Source organism: Pelobates fuscus, chromosome 5, assembly GCF_036172605.1.
Source record: "Pelobates fuscus isolate aPelFus1 chromosome 5, aPelFus1.pri, whole genome shotgun sequence".
Classification (NCBI taxonomy): domain Eukaryota; kingdom Metazoa; phylum Chordata; class Amphibia; order Anura; family Pelobatidae; genus Pelobates; species Pelobates fuscus.
This window is the reverse complement of record NC_086321.1, coordinates 25,387,943-25,412,228: the sequence shown is the minus strand read 5'-3', so window position 1 is coordinate 25,412,228 and position 24,286 is coordinate 25,387,943. Positions and strand designations below refer to the sequence as shown.

At 39.2% G+C, this 24,286-nt stretch overlaps 1 protein-coding gene across 1 annotated transcript in view; it reads right to left on the bottom strand.

Moving 5' to 3' along the window:
* Positions 1-251: 251 nt before the first annotated feature.
* The window catches only part of ST8SIA4 (ST8 alpha-N-acetyl-neuraminide alpha-2,8-sialyltransferase 4), a 123,338-nt gene continuing 99,303 nt past the window's right edge, over positions 252-24,286 (bottom strand). Inside the window, exon 5 of the mRNA XM_063456740.1 lies at positions 252-983. Coding sequence (XP_063312810.1) covers positions 701-983 — 283 coding nt within the window. The 3' untranslated portion in view covers positions 252-700. The remainder of the gene's footprint in view (positions 984-24,286) is intronic.

Sequence of the window (24,286 nt, the reverse complement as noted above, 5' to 3'; positions counted from 1 at the left end):
GGAATAGTATGCAATATCTCATTCTGGAGGCAAATTCTGGCACTTAAAGGGTTAACCAAGAGGCTCTAGTAAAATGATCTTTCAAGGCCATTTTAGACTTTTTTTGTATTCTGAGAATGTTTTTTTACTTTTTTTTTAAATTTTTTTCTATTTACATTCATTTGCAATTTCTACCCTACGAAAAACATTTTTTTTTTTAAAATAAATAAAAAAAAAAAAAATTACAAATCTATAATACAAGTGCAATGCAAATCATCAGGTGGAAACCATTAAATTAATACAGAATTATCAAATTGAATGTAAACTAGGAGCCGAACGTTCTTCAAACTTTATAGAACTCCAGTCACTTAAGCTGCACAGCTTTCTGCCCATCTGTTGCTTCAAGCTGCAGAAACGTATTCAAGTTCATTCTTTGAGTTAGTTGTGATTGCATTTTTAGGTCTTGTAAACACTAGTTAAACATTCAGGCTCTTTATTAACAAAAGTGGCACTTACTGTACGTCAAAACCCAGGCTTCTTAGCATTGTTTATAGCACCTTGCAACTGGCAGTCCAACAACCAATCATAACCCAGCCTTAAGTATTATGTTCCGGATCCCAAGAAATTGTTATTCCTAATAAAGAGCCCTCCTTTTCAAAGCTCTGACCACATCCCAAGAAAGATGGTTCGTTCTATTCAACCATTGAATTACAATGTATTTTTATTGCTCTAAGCATTTTCCAGTTGTCAGTTTAAGTGCTCCTTTGTTATGTAATAAATTCAAAGTCTTGAATTCCAGAGGCATCCGATGAGGTCCCGCATTGGAAAAATATTTATACTTAAGCTCATCGTAGTAATGATATTTGACGTGATTTCCATTAACATCCTTCGGGAACGGCCAAAATCCGTACAGATAAATTTCGTCACAAAACCTGGTTGCCAGTGTATACATTAGGAGGCCAGTGCTTGGTCTTTTAATTTGGACTTTGTTTGTTATCCAATACCTAGAATAAATAAAAATAAAAAATAAAAAAAATATCAAGAAGAGGAATTCAATGCGCATGTTAGTATAAGGACATTATTGCATGACTTCCGAAAATAAAACATCTCATCCTACTGGCCAAATCCTGAAATGCAGTTATTTCAACTGCCACCATTAATTCAGTTTGATATTATGGAGGCAGCTGCTGTGTGGGAGTTTTAACTCCCGTTAATCTTGGAAAGACGGGGAAATGTTCTACCAGGGATTAGGGATCATGATCTGTCCAGAGGTGAGGCATGATTTATCCCCGGTTTATTACACAGAATAATTGTACAGAAATCATCACTACCCATGCATCGAAGTATTCTAAAACAAAATCGCTCTAGAACAAGATTTTTTTTTTTAATGTACATAATACAGTGAAACCTTTTCCAAACTAGATTTAAAGCCTATAAAGTAAAAAAAAACAAAAAAAAAAAACAGAAAGTTAAAATATGACATGCATAGCATAATATTTCCATAACCATTGATATACACCATGTTGGCTGGTCCTTTTCAGTCCAAACCTAGTGACTGCTCTTTTGAGGTTGACCCACTCCTTTGGTACCCTGACAGAATCAATGGGCCAAGCAGTATCATATTGCGAACAGCAGAAATAGGCAAAGGGATAATAAATGGTAATACCAGTCTTAGAGCGGATGGAGTTTACAGAAAAGCTAACAGAGAAAGCACACATATCACCAACAATCCCTGTCATGGACCATGGACCAAGGCTGGTCACCTCTTATATTCAGGGGACTCCAAATTGGCAACAAGCGCTTGGAGAAGCAATAAATGAAAGACACAGATGGTTGTGAGTCCAGAATTACTTCTGTTTGTTTATTCAATGTAGGGTGTATTTATACACAATATTGTTACTGCTTAGCTTGAAGGTTTAAATATAAATAATGTAGTTAAAGATAGGAAAGTCAAAAGATAAAATTAGTTAATGTGGTTATATTTCATAAGATATAAAATTTGTTTACGAAACAATATGTGGTTACATATTTCATAAGATAGGAAGGTCGCAAGATAAAATTAGCTATGTAGTAACAATGTACAGTTTCCAATAAGTGCTCTGGTGGGGGCTAGAGTACACAGAAAACGCAACTTATGCTGACACGTATACAGCACTTTACAGAGAAAAAGTTCCTTACATATGAAGAGCATCAGATGTAGGCCTTAATTACGCTGAACATTGGAATCAAAATATATTCCCTCACATCCCTGGTCAAAAACCCAGAGGTTTTATACAGCAGATGTTGTTGTGGGTGGCAAACAGATTGATGAATAAAAGAACCGGGTCAGGAGTAGGGAAATTAGGATAGTCAATAACAAAATACAACATACAGAGCTGGCGCTTCCTATAGACCAAGTAGGCGGCTGCCTACGGCGCTGCTTTAAGGAGCTTTATGATCATCTGTGCCGCGGCCGACCCACTATCACATTGGATTATTTAATTAATCAGAGCGTGCTGCCGGCCATGTTACCGGGCGCTAGGATGCGTTTACATTGCTGCTAATTAGCGCCCGGTTGAACATCAGTCCGGCATCCACCTAAGCCCGCTCAGCCAGGGTCCCCTCCCAGTCATCCATTGCCGCAGCACCGTGAGGACGCTTCAATTTCTTGCTCAGGACAGGAAGTGAAGGCAGCCAGGCAAAGGAAAGATGGACACAGGAACCACAATGAAGGTAAGATGTGTGTCAGAAAATGTGTGTTAGTCTGCTTTAGTCAGTATGTTTGCGTATGTCAGTCTGCATGGGTCAATGTGTGTCTGTATGGGTTATAGTGTGTCTTCATGGGTCAATGGCATGGGTCAGTGTCTGTGTCTGTATGGGTTTTTGTGTGTCTGAATGGGTTATTGTGTGTGTCTCCATGGGTCAGTATGTGTGTCTGCATGGGTTGTTGTGTGTGCCTGCATGGGTCAGTGTGTGTATCTGCATGGGTCAGTGTGTCTGTATGGGTTATTGTGTGTCTGTATGGGTCAGTGTGTGTATGGATGGGTCAGTGTGTCTGTATGGGTCAGTGTGTGTGCCTGTATGGGTCAGTGTGTGTGCCTGTATGAGTCATTGTATGTCTGTATGAGTTATTTTGTTTCTCTATTGGTTATTGTGTGTCTGCATGGGTCCGTGTGTGTGCCTGTATGAGTCGTTGTGTGTCTGTATGGGTCAGTATGTGTCGGTATGAGTTATTGTGTGTCTGAATGTGTCAGTGTGTGTTTGTATTGGTCAGTGTGTGTGTCTACTTGAGTCAGCATGTGTGCTAGTCTGCATTAGTGGGTGGAGCGAATGGGGCAGCAAAATGTTTTTGCCTAGGGTGGAAAAAATGCTTGCGCTGGCCCTGACAACATACAAGATCTAGCGCACTCGCTTATTCATCAAACATCGATTTAAAGTTCAACAGAATGTAATAGTTTTATTTAAAAACACCTAACCTAGACAAAAAATAATGGGGGTTTAGCCTGCCTGCCACAACGTCAATGTACCCCATTCTTGGCAGGCCCTACTCTAGCAGCCTAATGTCTGCTATTATGAGATTAACCTTGAAATTAACCACTTACTTGAGAAATGCTTCCTCCTGGGACTCTCTGCATGGGTCAAGGTTAAATAAGGTCTTGGAATGAGGCACTTATGACAGGGAGGGGTGCAGAACCAGGGAGTGGGCCTAGACTCCCAAATAGAAATATATATATCCCAAGAGGCTGCACTCATCTAAACATGCATATGTTATAGGGTGCTGCTGTGTATGAATTGGCCCCAGCAGCACCCCTTTATATATGCATGTTTAGGTGAGTGCAGCCTCTTGGTTTCAAATAACAAAATACAGTCCTAATTGATTGAGACACTTCCTTGGCCATTCCCAGTAGTTTATTGTAGGGGGGCAGCAAAACATGTGCCTGCGACAGGTGCCGTGTCTTTGAAGGGTGCGGTGTCCTACACAGAGTCAGTACAAGTTGACTAATTAACAGACAGGTTTGCAGAGTATCTGCTGTCAAACATATATTTAACACGTATGGTTAACACTGCACAGCTGGTAAGCCTAACACAGCCATCGTTTGATATTCAAGGTTTTAATATGGTCCTGTAATAAGGCGTCCGCGCTTGGCTCAATCATTAGATTTTAGGCGAAAATAACAAAGAGAACGGAAAGGCAAAACTCACTTGAACATACAAACGTCGTGCTGCTGGAAAAACTGATATAAAACATACAACTCACTCCATCATAAATTAAAGCATATACAGAGAAGTCAAGGTGAATTCAAAGGGCGTTTCACATTTTAATTCACAATACACAAAACTGGGGAAATGCTCTAGATCCGCTATGCTTTCAGCTTGTCTATTCAGGCCTTCAATCTGAAATCACTTTGATTTCTTCCTTTAATAAATGACCCTGTATAAAGTTTATAACAATGCCTGGAGGTGTTAAGTTACCAAATCTGGTCACACATAGCAAAAGCACAAAACAGTCACAAAGTTCTATACCGCAAACAACACAATTGGGTGTATTAGACTCTAAAAGCTAGTTGAGCATCATGGGAAATGTAGAATAGAAACAATTTATGGTGTCAAGTTTAGGCATCACTGTTTCACACTATGCTTTTTAGAGACACGTCCCTGGTGTACCCAAATGTGGAACACCAGGGAACAAACCTGGGTCAGAAGAACATGATCCTAAAAATCAGGATTGTCGTGACGATTGGGGGGCAGAGACTATAGCAACAAAACCACTACATTGAGCTGCAGTAGTTGTGTTGCATGGAGTGTTCTTTTACCTTACATTATATATATATATATATATATATATATATATATATATATATATATATATATTACAAATTGATGTGGCTGCACTCACGGATGTTGCTTTAAAACTTAACTTTTATTCGGTTCCATAAAATAGATCAACGTTTCAGTCCAACATGTGGACTTTCATCAGGATCATGATGAAAGTCCACATGTTGGACTGAAACGTTGATCTATTTTATGGAACCGAATAAAAGTTACGTTTTAAAGCAACATCCGTGAGTGCAGCCACATCAATTTGTATTTATGGATAAATGGCCCTGTTATTGCACCCGGTTTTTTGGAAATAATTGGCAGCCTGAGTGCAAGGTACTGTACATATTTTTCTATATATATATATATATATATATATATCTTAGGGATATATTGTCACATATATTGAAACAATTATATTAATAGTGTCTTTCAACATAAATGCAAATAATATAACCAAAAATAAGGCAATATTTTTTTGATTAAGCCCTCAATATGTCCAGAAAAAATGAAAACAGTACGTTCTGTAGGCATGAAATCAGTTGACTTACTCAGATATCATTTAAATGCAAAAATGTGATGATACATTCCATTGTTTTTCCTAGGAATGACTATGAAATGCATTGACTTATTATGCTAGCTACACGTAAGGTTTCGGACTGCAGACCCTGCAAATTTCCTTAGTTATATATTTTCCGTAGTGTTATAAAAACATATTATTATATATATATATATGCAAAACTCCCGGTACCTGGTAAGTGTGTAAAATGTAAAACTCAGCTGGTAGTGCTGGCTTTGGATCTCAAATAAGCACTACAAGCTGCTTGTGGATGTCTATAAGTCTATATTCTCAGTAGGGCGGAATTCTTTGAAGTTGTCCAAACGTCTGTAGCAGTGTTTGAAATTCTAACAGACAAGCACAGATCCCTGTTCTTTCAGGCATGAGTTCCTTATTTTCTCAACCGTGATAAAAATTATGCAGTGCGCATATAGACAATAAAAACACAGGATAAAGTGCTGCTGAAATGCATACACAAATCTAGGTTTTAAACCAAAGAAACTGGTTATTTCTTTCTTTATATTTTAGAGTTAAGAAAATTGAGGGTGGAAAAAGATAATACTGAGAGATATTTGGAGACAATGTAACACCGGCAGACAGCAGGTAAAATGGAAGCCAATATACTCACAGCTCAATTTCTTATCAATATTTTACACATGAATGATGAGCATGTAAAATGAAAGAGGAAGCAAAGCATTATGGGTAATCTTGAATTAAATTACCATTTTGCTCAGGTTTACAGAGATAAAGACCAGAAGCCACCAAAAGTCTTTTGTATTCAATTGAGCCTGCCAAGACTGAAATTCAGAAAACACAGACATATTTTTTTCCAATTTGAAGCTTGTTAGTGCAGTGGAGCATTGTGCTCCATCCGGTGCTCTTATAAACTATTAGGAGGGAAGATGCAAAATATATAACGATTATACGATAAAATGAGCGAGGCACTAAGTGATGAGAAACACAGGCACGCACTGTCATCTTCTGGACGTATGTATGCAACAAACACACTTAATGAGAGATAAAGCACTAGATTGAACGATTCATTGCCAGATTTTTATTGTTCCAGTAATACCGTATATGCTCCAGGCGTTCGGCCTCCAGTTGTTCAGGACTACATCTCCCATAGTGCTCTTGCAGACAATGCTGGCAAAGCATCAAGGGAGATGTAGTCCAAAACATCAGGGGTGCCGAAGGTTGCCCATCCCTGTGACTATATAGACTTGTACTGATTGCAAAAGACAGCTTTACATGACATATGTTGTAATGTTAAAGATGCTTCAGTTACTTAAACATCATTAATTGCTCATTTTAAATCGTGTGTATAGTGTTAAAAAGAACTATTTGCTCACTGCAATATGGAGAAGATTCAAGCAATACTGACAGAGGTATTAACTAAAATATGACATGTTGGGCATTTGAAATTTGTGGCCAAAATATCTGATAAAAAAGGGGATAATAGCAATAAAAAAGGGGATCAGCAGGAGGGAGGCGACCAGCGCTCTCTCCTGTCAGTCCCTCTGTTGTAGCGTGGCTGAGCTCCGGTCCGCGGTACAGGAGAATCCGTGTCAGTCCGGCTGGGTACAGGAAACAGAAGCTCCTGTACTGTGGACCAGGCCGGAGCTTGGCCATGCTACAACAGAAGTAGGGGAGGGGGAGATCACGAAGGGAGGGATGGGGACGGGGGAGAGACCATGAAGGGAGGGATAGGGGAGGGAGAGGACCATGAAGGGAGGGACAGGGGAGGGAGAGGACCATGAAGGGAAGGAGAGGGGAAGAGAGACCATGAAGGGAGTGAGGGGGGGAGAGAGACCATGTAGGGAGGGAGGGGGGAAGATAGACCATGTAGGGGAAAGGGAGGGGGGAGAGAGTGACCATGTAGGGACGGAGGGAGGGAGGGAGGGAGGGGGGAGATACCATGGAGGGAGGGAGGGGGAGAAAGACCATGAAGGGAAGGTTTGAAGAGACCACTATGTGAGGGAGGGGTGGTGGTGGAGAGACCACTAAGGGAGTTGGCGGGTGAGGAGAGACCACTATGGGAGGGAGGGGGTGGAAGAGAGACCACCAAGGGAGAGGGGGTGGTGGAGAGACCACTAAGGGGAGTGGGAGAGGAGAGACCACTATGGGAGGGAGGGGGGAACCACTGAGGGAGGGGGTTGGAGGAGAGACCACTAAGGGTGGGGGGAGAGGAGAGACCACTATGGGGGGGAGGAGCAGGGTGAGGAGAGACCACTATGGAAGGGAGGGCGTGGAGGTGATACCACTACGGGAGGTAGAGGGGTGAGGAGAGTCCACTAAGGGAGGTAGGGGGGTGGAGTAGAGACCACTATGGGGTGGGGAGAGAGGAGAGACCACTAGTGGAGGAGGGGTGAGGAGAGACCAAGAAGGGACAGGTGAGGAGAGACACTAAGGGATGGGGGAGCACCAAGGGACGAGGGGGTAGGAGAGAGCTCTAAGGGACAGAAGGGGAGAGCACTACAGGGAAGGTGGCAGGGAGATCACTTGGGGGGGGAGGTCATGAGAGAGGATAGACCAATAAGGGACAGGGTGGGGGAGAAGAGACCAATAACCGACAGGGGAGAGCTCTAAGGGATGGGAGGGGAGAGCTCTAAGGGGCAGGGGAGAGCTCTAAGAGACAGTGGGGCAGGGGAGAGCATTAAGGGACAGTGGGGCAGGATACAGCAGTAAGGGACAGGAGGGGAGAGCACTAAGGGAAAGGGTGCAGGGAGATCACTAAGGTACAGGGGAGATCACTAAGGGACAGTGGGGCAGGGGAGAGCACTACGGGATAGGAGGGGAGAGAGGCTGAGGAAGGAGGGAAAGAGAAGCACAAAAGGGTTGGTAGGACTCAGCCCCTATCCTACCCCACAAACTCTTTATTTCACACTACACATACGCAATACATCCCTATACATACATAGAAACACACAATGCATCCCTACCCACACATAAACACACCATGCTTCCCTTACACACAGAGGAAATACACAATGCCTCCATTACACACACACACACACACAATGCAACACTTACACACAAAGACAATGCACCCCTTGCACACACATGCATAAACACATAAATGCATCCCTTACACACAGAAACACACACTGAAACACAATGCATCTCTTACACACACACTCAATGCACCCCTTACAGACACGCACACTGCGTCCCTTACATATACAGATTCACACAATGCATCCCTTACACACATCCAGAAACACACAATACATCCCTTACACACAAACACACACTGCTTTCTATCCCTTACACAAAAACACACTGCATCCCCTCCACACATACACTGCCTCACCTACACAAACTGGTATCCCTATTCACTACATTCCATAAGCACACACTTTAGATCCTCTACAATAACACAACACATCCCCTACACACTCTAGGCAAACTTTTCTTTTGCCTAGGGCGGCAAAAATCCTTGTACCGGCCCTGCCATCAATGATAACACATCATATTGCACAACAACACAATGCAAGAGTAAGACATCACACCGGCAGCTATCATACCGTGGTCACAGGGGTTCACAGCTGCGACTGGGCCTGTCACTCCAGGGGGCCCAGCCGCCCTGCGGACCTCTGTGACTGGGTGCCCGCCGCCATGTGTTGCAGCCCAGGCCGCGCAGTACAATTGCCGGGGACGCAGGTGAACAGGCCCATCGGGTGTCCCATGCTGTTAGGACCACCCGATGGAAATGAAGATCATCATCACAGTGGGCACGGTAACAGCGCGACCAGGCCCACTCTGATGATGTCAGACGCTGGGAGGAAGTGACTGCCACGGTCACTCCTCCCAGTAACCCCCAGGAGCCTCGCAGGAGGAAGTAGAGGGAGTCAGAGTGGGAACTCTGACTCCCATCAACCTGAGCCACTGGACTCCAGGGACGTCACCCTCCTGCACCTAAAAGGTAGGTAATAGGAGGGTGACTAAAATATTTTGCATGTCTGTATGTCTATGTATGTGTGTCTGTGTGTGTGTGTGTATGTGTGACTCTGTAACAACTATAAGGATGTGGAATCCTCAGCCTGAAGAAGTGGTTTTATCAGAGTCCATACAGATGTTCAAACGGCAACTAGATGCATACTTGCAAAAACAGAATATTCAAGGATATTATTTTTCAATGTAGGGTAATAGCGTCTTGATCCAAGGATTAATCTGACTGCCATTCTGGGGTCAAGAAGGATTTTTTTCTTAGTTTGTTGCAAAATTGGAAGTGCTTCAAACTGTTTTTTTTTTTTTGGCTTATTTTGGATCAACAGCAAAAAACAAATGTGAGGAAAGCTGAACTTGACGGACACAAGTCTCTTTTCAGTTATGTAACTATGTAATGGCAGGGTAACACACCATATTACAACAATGGGAGGGTAGCACACCAAACTACAACATCAATGGGTGTGTAAAACACTATACTATAACAACAATGGGTGGGTAAAAAACTATACTATAACAAAAACGGGAGGGTAACACACCATACTACAAAAGGAATGAGAGATTAACACATACCGCATAAGAAGTGCAAATATACACCAGTAATGAGAGGATCTAACTGTCAGAATCAGTAGGAGGATTCAACTCCATTTTCCAGCAAACAATGAGAGGATAATGAACTAATTAAACTAGTTTGTCTGTGTATCTGTCTGCCAGTCTTTCTGTCTGGCCACGGAAACCCGAGGTTGCATTAGAAGAAGCCACAGCAGCCGACGGAGATCAGAAGTTTACGTCACTGGAAACGTGTTGTAGAGGAATGCTTTCTGAATAACAAGAATTTGAATAACAAGAATAACCAAGAATTTGGGATCATTTTGGTAAAGTGCAGATTTTTTCAGCCATAGTTAACTTGAATGGGTTTATGACACTTTATGGCAGAGCTTTTTAGCACTTATTGAACTTGACTACTCAGGCCGACTGATGATTCTTAAAAAGACTATAATGTGTAGAAGTATCATAATGTAACAAAAAGAACTCACTTCAATCTTGTAAGAAAATGCTTTTCATTTCACATTTACTTTCATTTACCTTTTTCATACTGCATGCACCTTGCACATTTTAAAACGGTATTTACGCTAACTGGAGCTTTTAAAGGAACACTCCATACAAAATAAACAAATCAGTAGATATATCTGCGAAGATAAGTTCCATGTATTTTGTTTTGCAGGTTGACTTTGAGGGTATATGAAATATTGAGAAAAACAACAGAGTTAACCGTCAAATACTATATAGCATGCATATATATTTGACTTGAAATATAATATGAAATATTGACTTGCAATAGCTGAAGATCTAGTAAACCCTTTTTCCCCAGCACAGACTTTCTGTGGATGTTCAATATCATACTTCTTAACTAAAAAGTTTTGCAATGCAGCTCAATAAGAAGTCTTTGCAACGCAGGTGCTCTGAGCAATTGCTGCCTCTTCAGTTTAGCTCCACTGAGCTAACCAAACCAGGAACCAATAGGACTTGGTGTCTGATTGATGGCCGGTGGAGGGGGGAGGGGGGGAGGGGGGAGCGGTGTAACAATGTCAGTTTATAAATATGACAATTTAATCTTTTAGAAAATGGAGGACACAGTCTTCAAACATAAAGCGTTTCAGTAATGTTATGTGTTCATAGTGTTCCTTGAAGGCAGGGTTGGGTACATGGTAGAACTACAACTGCCATGATGCTTTGACAGCCATTAGAATGGCAAAGCATCTTGATAGTTACAGTTCTGCAACAGTAGACTGTTTGCCCTCCCCAAGACATGGTGCATAGATGGGTTGCATACTTCCCAACATTTCAAGTAGACAAAGAGGGACATTTTCATTTTAAGGGTGTGAGTGGGATGTGGCCAGGGGTAGGACTTTTCTGATAAATTGTAGGTGACTTACTAATAACAATTTCTACAACTGAAATGCAATTTAGAACATGAACCATGGATCTTATTTACAGACTGATTTCTAAACACATTTATCGTAGTTTAAAAACACATTACTGTTACTATTATTGCTGCGGAGCTCCGTTATACACTCAGACACACAAACAATATGGAGCTTTTAGAAAAGAGGAACATTACGATAGAAAAGAGAGGCAGAAGGATTTGGGCCCAAAATCGGATCTGGGGTTGTAATTGTTCCCAAATCACCACGTTACAGTCTGTATGAACATTATTAATGCTCTTTTTACTAAAATAACATTTCTCTGTACAGATCAGTTCTCTCTTCATGAACTACTCTGCAGAGATACAAATTGTTCCATTAAATGAATACGTTTTGCTTTCAAGTCTGAACTCTGATTCATGGTACTGACGGATTGGAGACAATGGTTAGGAGTGAGGAACAGTGTGTAAGAGTGGTTGGGTTAATAATAGGAAGTTAGACCTGGATCCTTTCTAGGCTCCCCTTTGTATTGATTGATATGTAAGCATTATGTTGTTTGAGTTGAACTGTTTTTTAGCTGAGATGAAGCTCCCCTTAGGTGTAACACTGAACTTGCTGACAATCTATCTCGGCAAATCTAATTATGAGAGATAGGGATTGAAGCAGAGAATACTTTAGAGAATAAATAAACTGATAACTATTGATTTTTTATGTAACAATTCTCAGCTGCAGTGTTTAACAAACAGATCATTGAAACGCTCACATTTGCTCAGCTTGGGGTATATCACGCTTAATATTTGAACATTTTTTTCTGATGTTACCTATGGGCATTGTGACTTGCTTCAGGACCCCCTTGCCTTCAGGCTCTGATTTCTCTACCCACTTTAAATTTACTCTAAATGCAAGAGAAGTGACTAATGAAATCTTGCTTAAAAAGACTACGTATTGTAAAACAACACTACTACAAACAACATAAAGACTTGGCATGGGTTTAAGTTGCTACGGTCACTATCAGCATGTCCATTCATATGGCATTTAATAATAGTGGTTGTTTGCAAAACTGTCCCCAATTCTTTGCTCATGTCCTAATTCATATATATCACATTCAGAAGATATGGTGTTAGCAGCTTACCAAGAGATCCACACTCAAGGAAGCAGGGTGAAAGGTCAGTGTAGGACCCATCTAGGGGGGGTCTGCCTTGACGTTGGCAGGCGGGCATTCCCTCCATTGGCCATTGGAGTAACTAAATGACCTCCATTTGTTCAACTATACATAGGGATTAGGGAGAGAGCACAGGTGACTTTTTCTTTGGTTTTACCAAGAGATCTTTTTATGTTTGCTGTACTCTAATGCTATGGATGCATTTGCTTGCAATGGATTCATCATAAACCGCAAGTGGGGAACCTCTCAGAGATGGTCTTTGTACTCTACACGAGTACCTGTATAACCAGGGGGATCATGGAGCCTGGAGTTCCCCTTAATATGTTCTATTATAAAGGTCACATGTACTTGAAGTTTGCTTAATGATATCTGCCCTCATAATGTGGGCCATTATACCTCTGCATCATCGCTGAAGGAGCCAATGTGATTGGCTGTGCAGATCCACAGACCCAGCCAATTAAATTGCTTTCTCCCTATTGAATCCAGTAAGGTCAATTCTCTGCATTCAAAGTATTCTGTATGTATTTGGGATGTATAAATCATTATGTCTGATAAGCAAAACTAAAAAGCAAGGTTACAAATGCAGTGAGCATACACCAGTTACATTGAAAAAGAGAAATCTTGAATAATGAATGGAATTGTAAATAGTCAAAACATTTTATAACAGTGGGCTTCATAACTAGGGGGCAGCTGGGTGACAATTACTGCCTTCTTCACCTCACTTCCTGTAGACCAAAGTGAAGGCAGGGAGCAGGGGCCCGGCAGACCCCAGTTAACAAGTCCAATTGTTCTAACATGGTTTGGCTACTTACAACGGGGGCTGACTTGGCACTACTGACACCATAACCACTTCAGCATTATGTAGTTGTTATGGTGCTTGGAGTAGTCGTTTAATAATAGCCACATTATATAGTTTATTTCTTTTAGTGCAAGTTCAAATGTTGGCCTACTTTCTCCAAAAACAATGCATAGATAGATGTTTTAGAATATAATTGATGTTTTGGTTTGATATATACAATATAATACAAAATAAAACTAATAATTGCCATAAGAGATGGATTATAAGAATATATCATTTAGAAGCCGCTCAAAGGTCTGCTGTAAACAAATTCCGTATCCTTCAAATTCGATTTTTCTGTGAAGGGAGCAGAATTCGACAGGCTTTTTCAAAGACACGCTGATTAAGCCCACTTTCCCTTTGGTTCAAAGTAAAGTGTAAAAGGGCACCTGACAATCAAATATTGAAATCTTAAATTAATTTAAAACTTTGCTATGATATCAATTCCCACTTGTACAAGTACAAACCTCTGTTCTAGAATTTGCATTTTGTATTGGCTTTTTGATTCCCTAAACGCAAGTGTTTTTGACACACGTTAAACTCACTTTCAATCCTTTAATCAAGACGCCTTTAGCCTTAGAGTCTGTATAATTTAATGTGAAAAAACAGATAAAAGGAAGTAAAGGATTTTGATTGATCTTGGCCCAACAACAATGTTACAATATATTTAAAATGACTTTACTGCAGCAAACATTTATCGCAAAAGTAGAAAAAAAGGCTGATATTCAATAATTATTTCTTCAATCCATATCAGTATATTTGCATTTATAGCATATTATCTGAATAGAAATAAAATAAAAATTACATGAACTCCTAAACGGTTACTCCAAGTATCATGACCATTATATCCCACTGTAGTAGTTATGGTGCCAGGAGAACCCTGATTTGCTTTGTCCCCTTTCCTAGGTCCTTGTCAGGCTCCGATGTTCTGGTGATGCACTATAGCCACCGGCATAGCCGCAGAAGCCAGAAGTTGCGGCCGTCGAATGATCTCAACCAATGACTAACATTCTTCGCAACGACAGTTGCATAGAATTGATTTAGCCAGCTTGGAACTCTTTTCTGGGGCTGGCTGATGACACCCCTATACCTCCAGTACCTAAAGGGGTTAATTTCTGTATTTGCAGAGTTTAAAAGGAAACGCAGCACATACTAACTCCAGGCACCAGTAATGTTTAAAGTTATGTATTTATGCTGCATTAATGCAGTCTAGTTTTATTAAATCATTTATTCCCCACTTATTATGAAGTAGAGGTCTAAGTATTTACTTTGTCAGCATTAAATCAGATTTGTAGTACTGTATTTATTTTTACATGTTTCATCTAGAATATAAAGCAAGCAGAAATTACAACCAAGGGAGACAATTACATTCATAGGAATTCTTGGGAATTATCGGAAATGCTAACAACGGGGGGACTTGTAAAGATGTACGAACAAAGGAATAATGACAAAACGGACATTGTGCACTTAGTGCAGGAAAAGTGTAAGTTATGAGGAGGAAGTGTACGGACTTCCAAAAGTAAGTAAACCATGAAATATCCGTATTCAAGAGATGATATTGACACCAACTTTAGTCAAGACAAAACAGACGTTCTCACAAAACGGCGTGGGTCACAAATAGAACCTGCAGAAACAAGATCCATTAGAAATGTACTCTAGAGTCCAGAAGGAAATAGAATTGTGATTAATAGGATAGCAAGAAACCTGCGTGGAAGGAAGCGGTGGATAAATAGTGTACAGAGGAAAGGAAGTGATCAAAATGTGTAAAAACAACAGCAAAGAAAAAAAAAACACAAACACAAGAACTGGTGGCTTTTAAAAAGTCACGTGGTCCAATTCTGCCTGCATGCAAATAAATAATTTATTGTTGGAACAAAGAAGGAAGAACAGGAAGAGAATATATCATTGACTAGTCTGTAGAATGTTAAATGTACCAGGATGAGGTCATGATCATGATGAGTGCTCTGGGATTTGTACCCAGGAATAATGAGCCGGCTGGCAGAGGTTTATATATGTGGATATTTATACGCAGTGAATCTGCTGATACGTGAGCTAATTTATTTCAAAGTGGACGTTTCATCCTTAAGGAAGCAAATAATATATATCGCTCTACATAAACGATTGATCTGTCTGTCTATCTCGCATGATCCATTTCTAATTCCATACGCACAAAAGCATACAGTACAATTTCAATATTATGATAACAGGGACAGTTATTTTAAACATATAGTTAATTCATCCCATTCATATAAAATATATTTTAAGACAGTAACAGAGTAGAATTCTGTAAAAAGACTAACACAAATAGAGGCTTTAAAAAAAATAGTTGACCACCTCGAAACAGCTGTTTTATCTAAATCTGTCAGGACTGTATAGTTAATGGTGAAACAGACATTCTAATAAAATAACCGTAATGTCTAAAAAAAAACTTTGACCCTCTGATGCCATCACATTTCCATGAACCATTTTCAGATCGTTGATGTGATAAAAGATACCGAAGAGGCATACGTCAGTGTCGTGTTCCATTTTTTCTAGGTGACCCTAATTCAGACCCTAAATGGTAACCCTAAAATGGGGCATATCTACTGCAGATTAAGAAATTGTACAATAAAGCATATATATATTGCTTTCAAGTTTAGGTGCAGCTTGAACTACAAAGTCATATTTCTGGAGAACAGCTGCTCATGGTTTATTTTAAACTAGGACATGTCCCTCTTACCTATTTTAACGTTCTGCAATCATGCAGAGGTTAGCACACAGTGAGATTGTACTTGTTTTTTTAGGCCACACATTACTTTCATCTGAGCCACGTTCCTGTGACCTACTCAAGGGACACCTGTTTCCTAAACTTCTTGGAGGTGAGCTGAAGGAAAGACTACAAGCTATTCATAAAGTGTAATTAAATAAAGAGGTACTTGTCCACTGGTGTCAATTTAATTAAAACATAACATCTAATATATCAGTTTTAAAATATTACTGTTGAAGATCAACAGATAAACTCAAAAGATAGGAGTTAATTAGCAATAATATAGACCAAACAAACAAAACAAAAAGAAAAAAAAACAAATACATATAAAAAGAAAACAAAAACATATATTTTTTTAATGGAAAAAGACTAATATCTAATTATCCAATATATAGTGTACAATCTATAATATTTATATCCATAATGTTTATATCCAAAATATTTAGATTGTACACTATTTATTGGATAATTAGATATTAGTCTTTTTCCTTTAAATTGACACCATTAGGCAAGTACCTCTTTATTTAATTACTTTCTACCTTGGGTTACCCCCCTTTTTTTCTTGCCACATCTTCTCTGACATTCTCAGTTCCTATCTCTTTCCTCATTAAAAAAGTCATAAAGTATAATTCATAAAGTGAATTTTAGTCTACGGAAAACTAAATTGATTAATTTTTTACTAAGATAGTTAAACTAATTTGGATAATTCTTTTGAACAATCAACTTTTTTTTTTTTACCAACTTCGTTTTCAATTAACTAGAATTTTGTTTTTAGTGTATAAATGCCCAAAAGCACAGCACACAAAGTAAGCCTTGTGGGATGAGAGTGCCATTTCTTATCAGATGTCATGAAGAATGGCTGGTGGGAAGAAACATCTTCTCACAAGGTGAGTTATTTATTTATAAAATATTTTACCAGGATGGATACATTGAGATTTCTTTTGTTTTTAAGTATGTCCTGTTTTAACTTTCTTTGCATCAAAAACTGGGAGCACAGACACAGCCCTACCTACCTCTATGGACCATCTCTTTTTACAAGGACAGCTTAATGTAGTTGTTTGGTGAGTATAATAGTTCCCTTCAGGCATTTTCATGTAAACACAGCCTTTTCAGAGAAAGAGCAGTGTTTACATTGCCCCTTGGCCACTCCTTAAATGGCCACTGGAGGTGCTTCCTGGTTCAGGGCTGCACAGTAAGCAGCCCTGCCGTACACTTCTGCATGGAGACGCAGAAGTGTCCTCATAGAGATGCATTGATTCAATGCATCTCTATGAGGAGGTCCCGATTGGCCAAAATGGCATTTGGCCCCATCCCTGTGGGAAAGCATTTGATTGGCTAAAAATCAGCCAATTTGATTATGTCACAAAAGGGGTGGAGCCAGCGCCTGCAGACCTGCGTGGCGCTGGAAATAAGGTGAGATTTAAACTTTTATAGGGAGCTAATGGGGGGGGGCAAGTCACCTAAATGGTGGGTTTAGCACTATAGGGTCAGGAATACATGTTTGTGTTCCAGACCCTATAGTGATCCTTTAAGCATGACTGCAAAGAACTGAGATTGTCAGGATCTTCCATAGACCCCCATTTAATATTGTTGTGTATGCACCATGGAACCAAGGTGATAAAAGTCTTGGCATGCCAAGGTTAAGGATGAAGATGGTGGCACTCAGGAGGTTAAAACTAGAAGTTTATAGACATTCACTTCTCTTTTTATCACTTTCCACCATTATACTGAAAATTGGCTACAACCCTTGTAGTCTAAAAACTTGGACTATAAATCTTGTATAACATAAAGCAGTACTGCATTCGGTGGTCATTTGTACCAATTTATTTGCTCCGCTAATGATTAACAAATGGTGGAATTTCTTGCTTTGGCTCTTTCTATTTCTTTTGCCGACTTTCCATGTGTGACAGAGGTCATATCTCCTATCTTTTTAAGTAGCTGATTGTGTTTCTTTTAAGAATGCCCTATTAGTTCAAGGTCATTAAATACCCTGTGGTTTGCTTACTGGAATTACACAGTAATTATTTTTCCTGGCAACAACTCCTAAAAGCGAAGCATCGTTTCAATCAATTACAGTCCTCATTTATAGTTTGTACCTTCCATAGTTCAGCTTTTGTATTGTTATACACTGGTTATCTGGCAGATCAGCTTTTCCATCAATATATCGAAATTAAAAAAAAAAAAGGACAGCAAAAGCAATTTAAAGTGATACATTGTAATAGAAAGCTAGCTACTGAAAAACAGCTTATGAGAAGTTCAACATTATGCAACAGAATAACAAATAATCTAATAAAATAGAGAGCAGCTCTCCTACAGCGAACAATACATTTTAATCATTCCCACAAAATACTGTATGTGTCTACAAAATTATAGATGACATTTCAAAGAAGATTAATGCTTCAGAATATGAATGCTTTATTATGAATTTGGAAGTCTGGTAGATATTGTAACTTGTTTTTTTTAAAGAACAGGAATTAAATTAAAATTGGTTGGACTTGCTGTATAATGTTTCGCCTGGATAATGAATAACAGAATGCGCTATTTAGAGGTTGAATAAAACAAATTAAGGTCTTTATCTACAAGGGTGGACTTGAGGTTCTTGCCCTCAGACCACCCTCCACCTAAATACTTTCATGGGATTCATGGTCTATCTTTCAATTTTTCCACTCTATTGGAATATCTCATACATGGACAATCCAGGATATAGGGTCATATCATGCTATAAGCAACAAGCAGAACAATTCTGGATGTATGTATATAAACGCCAAAAGCGTAATCTATAAGTAGCAAAATATCAGTATATTGAATAGTAAAATGAGACACCAATATACTCCAACCCCACAAACATAAATACATATACAAAAAAAATAAAAATAACAAGCATACCAGACGTAGAGAGAAGCAGGGACAGAGTCAATCACCAAAACACCCCCAACATTTTGGCAAAAAATGCCTCTATCGAGGGAGCCAGTGATTTGTGAATTTTCATAGTAAACTATATAGAAGTATAACGTTGTTGTATAATGAGATGCTTTAATAGTGAGATTATGGTCCTGTAAATACCCATGTATCTAGTCAGGTCTGGAGCGATTATGTTTTTGCATAGACAACATTCTTATTAATGTTTTTAATTACATCCACACAGCCCAGTAAGTGCAGCTGTTTCCGCACTTTGCACTTACTGGGCTATTAGTTTTAGGGTTTTAATTTAAATTTTACTATATTTTAAATACATTATAAATTTATATATATTACTCCTGGTTTGCACATATTGCACATATTGTTTTTTTCAGAGCATATTACAAACCAGACTTTTTAACCCCTTAAGGACCAAACTTCTGGAATAAAAGGGAATCATGACATGTCACACATGTCATGTGTCCTTAAGGGGTTAAAGAGACCAACTTACATGCAGGTCCAAGCACGTCTGTTTATCAGCGACATGCACAATTAAATATACACAATTTTGACTTAGTAGCTGTGGTATTCTACTGACCAGGGTAGTAAATGAAATGAGTCAATTAATACTTTAAACCACTCTACTTATATTACATAAGGCGATCTGCAATGGACTAATTGATTTCTTTGTGAGAAATTGCATATTTATTAAAAGGTGAGGTCATGAAGCAAAACGAGTTCTAGATCTCATCCGACTAAAAGTCTCCCAAGTGACAGTGTATCATCTTACCCAAAGTTAGTACCATGGTTTAACACAGTGGTTCCTACACCAGTACTCATGGCCCAACAGGCCAGGATTTATGTATTTCCCTTTTTTGTTACAATGGAAGGCTGTCCCCCTCCCAATTTTCTTCAATTCCTGCACCCATGGCTATAATCTAAGAGAGACACACTGTATGGTAATTTGCATATTGCATATAAAGTTTCACATTTCTGTGTTTAAAGTTTCATTTTTTTTATCTGGTTAGCACTATGTAGTTGATGCAGGCCAGTACTGAAAAGTTTGTTGTCAAAAATGTTATTCTTTATAACTCAAAGTATATTTATAATTAAATACATACACACCTACATATAAACATAAACATGGCAAAAGCATGTCCTTATCAGCCGTCCAGAAGAATGTTTTCCCAATATCACTTCTTTACACATTTTCCTACTCATTCTGATTAATTCTGTACACCCCTTTGCTGTTCTCCACCCAATGAACAATCAACTTAAACGACTAACTGTCACGTCCCGAGCACAGACTATTCCTCATTCCTTCATCCGAGTAAGCATAATTATGGTGTTTAATGGGTAAACAGCGCAGAGGAGGTAACCAAAAAGCGTACTTTTGCATTTTGCGGGCTTTATTGACCCATGATGCCTCAAGTGTGCGCTTGGTCATTTAACAGAGAGATATTCCAGGAGTGTGCATGCACCCTCATAATTCTCTTTCTCAATGACGTATGATCGGCACAAATGTGGTTAACTAATTTACATACATATATAAGTTTGAAAAATCAATAAAGAAAAATAAAAAAAAAAACCTTTAGAACTTTTAAACACAACCAATAATAATTTGTTAGCTATTTGGTTGTTTTAAAAGTGAGAAAGTCACAGTTCCCCCTTAAATGAATACTTACAAACTCCACCACAATTCTGCTCCCTACATAATTCCTAACTCTAAACCCTATTGGAAAACTCAATGTGTATGTTGTAAACTGCAGACTTACTTTAAAGGGACACTCCGGAACCCTAAAGCACTTTGGCATGCTGAAATGCTCTTCATGTAAACAGTGTTTCCTTTTTTATTTTAGAAAAAGTGCAGTTTTCTAAATCCATACTCCCAGTGCCCACCCAACGTGCAAAAACACAAACCATGACCAACATTGAAACAATGTGTCTGGCACTAAGCCAACCAAACAGAACCATGTCTACTATATACCATCTCCTTAATGATCGATAGAAGGACATGGAAAGTTTTATGGCCTCTTGGCACAAAGAACCGGTCACCATCCTCCCAGATGACCTATGGGAAAAAGCTTTTATCGCTCACAAAGGTAATACAGCATGCACAATCCATTGTCGTAAACTCCTGAGAAAACATAGAAACATAGAATGTGATGGCAGATAAGAACCATTCAGCCCATCTAGTCTGCCCAATTTTCTAAATACTTTCATTAGTCCCTGGCCTTATCTTATAGTTAGGATAGCCTTATGCCTATCCCACGCATGCTTAAACTCCCTCCCAGTGTTAATCTTTACCACTTCAGCTGGAAGGCCATTCCATGCATCCACTACCCTCTCAGTAAAGTAATACTTCCGGATATTATTTTTAAACCTTTGTCCCTCTAATTTAGGACTATGTCCTCTTGTTGTGGTAGTTTTTCTTCTTTTAAATATAGTCTCCTCCTTTACTGTGTTGATTCCCTTTATGTATTTAAATGTATCTATCATATCCCTCGTCTTTCCTCCAAGCTATACATGTTAAGATCCTTTAACCTTTCCTGGTAAGTTTTATCCTGCAATCCATGAACCAGTTTAGTAGCCCTTCTCTGAACTCTCTCTAAGGTATCAATATCCTTCTCAATATACGTTCTCCAGTACTGCGTACAGTACTCCAAGTGAGGTCTCACCAGTGTTCTGTTCAATGGCATGAGCACTTCCCTCTTCCTACTGCTTATACCTCTCCCTATACAACCAAGCATTCTGCTAGCAGTTTCTGCTGCTCTATTACATTGTCTGCCTGAGGAAAATTCTATGTTGCTGGTACTTAGTCCTAGATAAACTGCCACAAATATATCCAAACTCCTCTAACAAATGCTGGAGAAGCAACACAAATGTAGGGACGATGCACCATATCTGGTGGTCCTGCTCCATCATCCGCCCATACTGGAAAATGGCAGAAGACATAATAGCCAGCCTTCTGCCTTTGCAGCATTTGCTGACCCCCGAAAAATGCATCCTATTTATGTGACAAGAGGAGATATCTAAAATAGAAGAAAAATGTATCTTCCAAATCCTTGTGGCTGTCAATACACTGATAGCTAGAGCTTGGAAAATGCCAGAAGCCCCCACTAGGGGAGCACTGCTCAACCAGTTCAACACTAATTGGGACTATGAAACTTTAGCAAACAGGGAAATTAGACGAGGGAAACACACTGAGAAAGCTAGTTGATTTGGAGGGAATACTGGGAAACTGAAAAATCTCCTTTGTAAATCGAACATCTTACAAACCTATATTTTGAATCCCATACTGTTCCTAAGAACCTTACCTACGGCGTTCAGGAAACACCGGGACAGAACGCCTGCTACACCCCAGGCATACTTACACAGTAGGGGTAAAGAGATAAGATATTCCACATATATACCCCATTTTTATTAAACTACTCCCCACCTGAACCCAATTTTGTAGACACGAGGTCCGCTTAGAGGTGCCTACCCACTAAGTACATAGATTCTTATTGTTTTACATAGTGACTGACCTCCCCACCACACGGGTAAAGGCGGCCTACCACCACCAAGCAGCTACTCACAAGCCTGGCCACCAGAGGCACAACACTTTATAACAACCCCTCAGCATTCCGTACCAAGTGCCGAATCTCACACTTTCAAACTGTTACAAAGTGTATTCTCTACTGTGCCTTGATATGATTATTGCCCGCACACCCACATGTGTATCCACCACAATTTGTGTAATTGATTGACCTAACACCTAAACTGTAAACCGTGTACCTGCAAATGTTTATGTGCCTAATGCATGATAACATGTACAAAAATTATCATTGTCTAACTGAAATAAAAAGTGCAGATTTCCATAGAAATTAATATTGTTACACCACCCCTGGCTGTCAGTCAGACAGCCTGTCCTGTTACTTCCTGGTTTGGTTATCTCAGTGAAGCTAAACTCAAGAGGCAGCAGTTGTCCAGAGCACCTGCCTTGCAAAGACTTCTCATTGAGCTGCATTGGGAAGTCTGTGATTGGAGGGCTTGAAAAAGCAGCAGACAAGAGAACTATAGCTTTTGCTTATAGCTGTGTTCAGATATACCCCAAATGATCAAATTCGCAATTAGATGCAATGCATGTTTTTTATTTGGGATATATCTACTAAACAGTGATTTAAAAAAAAAAAAGGTTTATTTGGGCAGTGGTGTATCCCTTTAATAATATAAGTGAGGTATGTATTTTTTTTTATCTTTTAAGTGCATTAAGTTGAAATAAAAGCATTACTGCTTAAGCAGGACTATTCACGGAAGTGAGAATTACAGTATGGCTACTTTGGCCTTCAATGTGAACTCCCTGCAATTCTCATTTTAGTGAATAAAACTTTTAAACTCTTAGCACCCCATATTCCATTGAGTTGTACCCCGTTTATAAGAATTTCAGCCTTCACTTCTAGAAAAAAAGGTTCGTGGTTACCTGTAATGGATTTTTCCAGAACAAAACAAATTCCCATTTTGCATCAAACGTCAAAATTAAGTGCTTCCACTTTAATTTACATTTTCATCTCATTGTAGGTCTAACATAAGAGTGCACAAGATATATTTTTTTTCTTATTCTTTCAGTAAGCGGTCAAGTCTACAATTATGTACAGAGAGGGGCAATTTTTAAAGCAGATAACCTTTTCAATATGTACAGCAATGTAGAACGTACATTTTCCCATTATTCAAAATGATCAATTATTTTTGCAAGCTCACATAACTTACATTAAAAAAAAAAATAGAAGAAAATCTAACCAGACTTTGCAAGACTTTTTGAGACTCTCTTATAAAACATAGTATGCAGTAGTATTGTTATATAAGAGTTCAATTGGACAATTTAAACAAATGTATCTAATTTAGAAAAAAAATCTTCGATACGGCTATACCCACAGCTTGGTTATTCTAGCCAAATCGGTGTTAAACTAGTAAAGAGTTATGTTCAGAAGCCAGTTTAAAGCCCTATTTACTATCACTTCTTGTGGGCTAGCTTCATTTATACTTAAAATAGGGAACGTAAACAAACACGGCCCACGGTCACCACCCCAGCCCCTTGCTATATTCCTCTAGTGTAAGAACGGCCACGTTGTCACATTATAAAAATAGCAACAAGCCTGTTCCTGGTTAAATACATTATTAGTATTATTATTGCAACTCTCAAAGCACAATACGATAAATAAGTGATGTAATTATACATTTAAATACTCTGCACCTTCATGAGTTTGAAAACAGATATGTGATTCAAAATCACACAAGAACTTCAGAGGTGTGAAAACACCAATTAAGTAATTATAAGTGACTTATTCATACTGTATTGTCACTTCAGTGTATATTTACACCATATAGAGCCTTTAATTATCTAATCAGTGAATATTTACAACGTTACCAAGAAAATGCAACTCCCCTAGAGAAAGAA